Raw genomic sequence first — 2,015 nt, forward strand, 5'->3', positions numbered from 1 at the left:
TTTGGCGGTAGCGAAATAAATCCATTCGATGCGTCGACAGGAACATGACCATTACCGATAGTTAGCAGTTGATTGGAGAACAGTTCGGCAGATGGATCGTTTAGCAATGCAACTCGCATGTTTGTCGTGAGCTGAAGTTTCCACACATAACGCCACAATGGTGATGATTTGAGGCAAGCATTGATCTCATCGGCAGCAGTCGATCGTGGTATTACTGGTAGTGTTGCCGAAAATCGCCTGAGAGTAAAATCAATGAACTCCCAAAATGTCTTGCGTCATTACGCAGATCTTTCATAGTGCGATTTAGAGCTTCTAACGCGCGTTTATGCGACATTGTGCATTCGTCCCAGATAATGATTTTTCTTGCTATTAAAACTTTGGCCATTGCTGAATGTTTCGCTATGTTACATGTCGGTTCTTCAACCGCTTGCAGGTTTAATGGCAATTTTAATGCAGAATGAGCGGTTCGGCAACCTTCCAACATCGTTGCCGCTATTCCAGAAGAAGCAACTGCTACAGCAATTTCTGATCTTGCACGAACTGCAGCCAAAATCAATGATATGAGGAATGTCTTTCCAGTTCCACCAGGCGAATCAAGGAAAATCATGCCGACATTTCCATCATCAATTGCCTTCATCACCGTATCGTACACTTCTTTTTGTTGAGGATTCAACAATGGTATATTCGTTCGAACCAATTGGCTTAATGCATTTGTGTCGTATTCACGTTCACGCTGCAATTCTCGTTCGAAAGCGTCGTTTACTCCACGATCAGGCGACGTCATTCCTAACCTGGCTAACAAACTGCCGCACATGAGGTAACACATGTCTTCTATCAAAACCAAAGCCTGGTTGTGCATCTCTTCATTCATATCAAGATGGGGATTCTCTGAATGCAAATTGAGCTCCTGACATGCAACACGAAATGTTGGCAGCACTACACCATTGACAGTTCGAAGTGATTCAAATGATGTCGGGCCACGAACATTCACCAGCAATAGTCGTAAGTAAAAGCATTCATCATTTTTCGGATGAACTGTATAAATACGGCCAAGAGCTTCAGTAGAACGCACATCCGGATGACCAGGAACTACATTACCTTGCTTTCGACGTTGAAATTTCTTCGATGAAGCATTCCAAGTGTAATAACGCGGCATCTCTGAGTAAAGTAACGCACGTGTAAACGGATCACTTTGGCAAATCGAGAAGAAACTGGTCAATGTTGTCGCTGGTGGGTTTTGAGCACGTTGAGCGGTATTTGCTGGGGTGAAATAAACTCGTTGACCGTTCTCCAGATGCACTGCCCAATGTGTAACACTCGGATAGCGTTCATGAATGGGAAATGAGAATATACGCCAAATCGCCTCATTGCAGCATACGTATCGACCAATTTGATAGCGCGTGATTTCATCATTGGGGTCAGGAGCTTGAAGACCAAAAGCCGCCATGTCACTGCCCTTCGTGACATATTTGCAGATGTACTTGATGGACTTCACTGAATTGCAATACTCCACGTTACAATGCGCCCTGAATGTTTTGGAAAGAAGTGGCGAATACGGTAGAAGATCGACGTCGATACAGTGGATAACTATCTTTGCCAGTGATGGTATCAACAGTCAAATTTTGTGGATAACGCTTGGAACACTTGCCGTCGACCATGCACGGTGATTGTGAGTTAATGGCGCCACACGGTCCATTAATCATGTTTGTAATTACGACATCATGCAGGTCTGGATCGGTTTTGGGATCAGGAATCTCGGCAAATTTGATGTCATCAATTTGGTCTGGCTGTATTCTTTCGACTAACCAAATGAGAATGTCCGCATGCGGTAAGCCTCTTTTTTGCCATTCAATGGAATACATCCAAAATCGAGAATCCCCAAAGACACGATGCCTAACAATATAGTGCTTGAGCGACCGGATTTTTTGCCTGAATACACGTGCGGTGATATCGGGCCGATCACTTGGTATTTGGCCAGGAAGCAGCAGTTGAACAATTTCTATCCACTTAGGATT

At 44.1% G+C, this 2,015-nt stretch overlaps 1 protein-coding gene across 1 annotated transcript; it reads right to left on the reverse strand.

Annotated features, from left to right (window-relative positions):
- Nucleotides 1-211: 211 nt before the first annotated feature.
- On the reverse strand, nt 212-1,703 carry LOC120782008. Its single transcript, XM_040114171.1, has 2 exons — nt 1,579-1,703; nt 212-1,526 (listed from the first exon to the last, which is right to left on the reverse strand). Exons 1-2 carry the CDS (start codon nt 1,701-1,703, stop codon nt 212-214), a joined length of 1,440 nt encoding a protein of 479 aa, XP_039970105.1.
- Nucleotides 1,704-2,015: the final 312 nt, after the last annotated feature.

The sequence above is a fragment of the Bactrocera tryoni genome, unplaced genomic scaffold (assembly GCF_016617805.1).
Source record: "Bactrocera tryoni isolate S06 unplaced genomic scaffold, CSIRO_BtryS06_freeze2 scaffold_861, whole genome shotgun sequence".
NCBI classification, from domain to species: Eukaryota; Metazoa; Arthropoda; class Insecta; order Diptera; family Tephritidae; genus Bactrocera; species Bactrocera tryoni.

What these genes read in the sequence shown, in the direction of transcription:
- LOC120782008 (XM_040114171.1), bottom strand. Translation starts at nt 1,703, where the DNA reads ATGATTAATGGACCGTGTGGCGCCATTAACTCACAATCACCGTGCATG. An exon ending in GGCAAAGATAGTTATCCACT is followed by an intron (nt 1,527 to 1,578) that starts GTATCGACGTCG and finishes CAAAACATTCAG; the next exon opens with GGCGCATTGTAACGTGGAGT.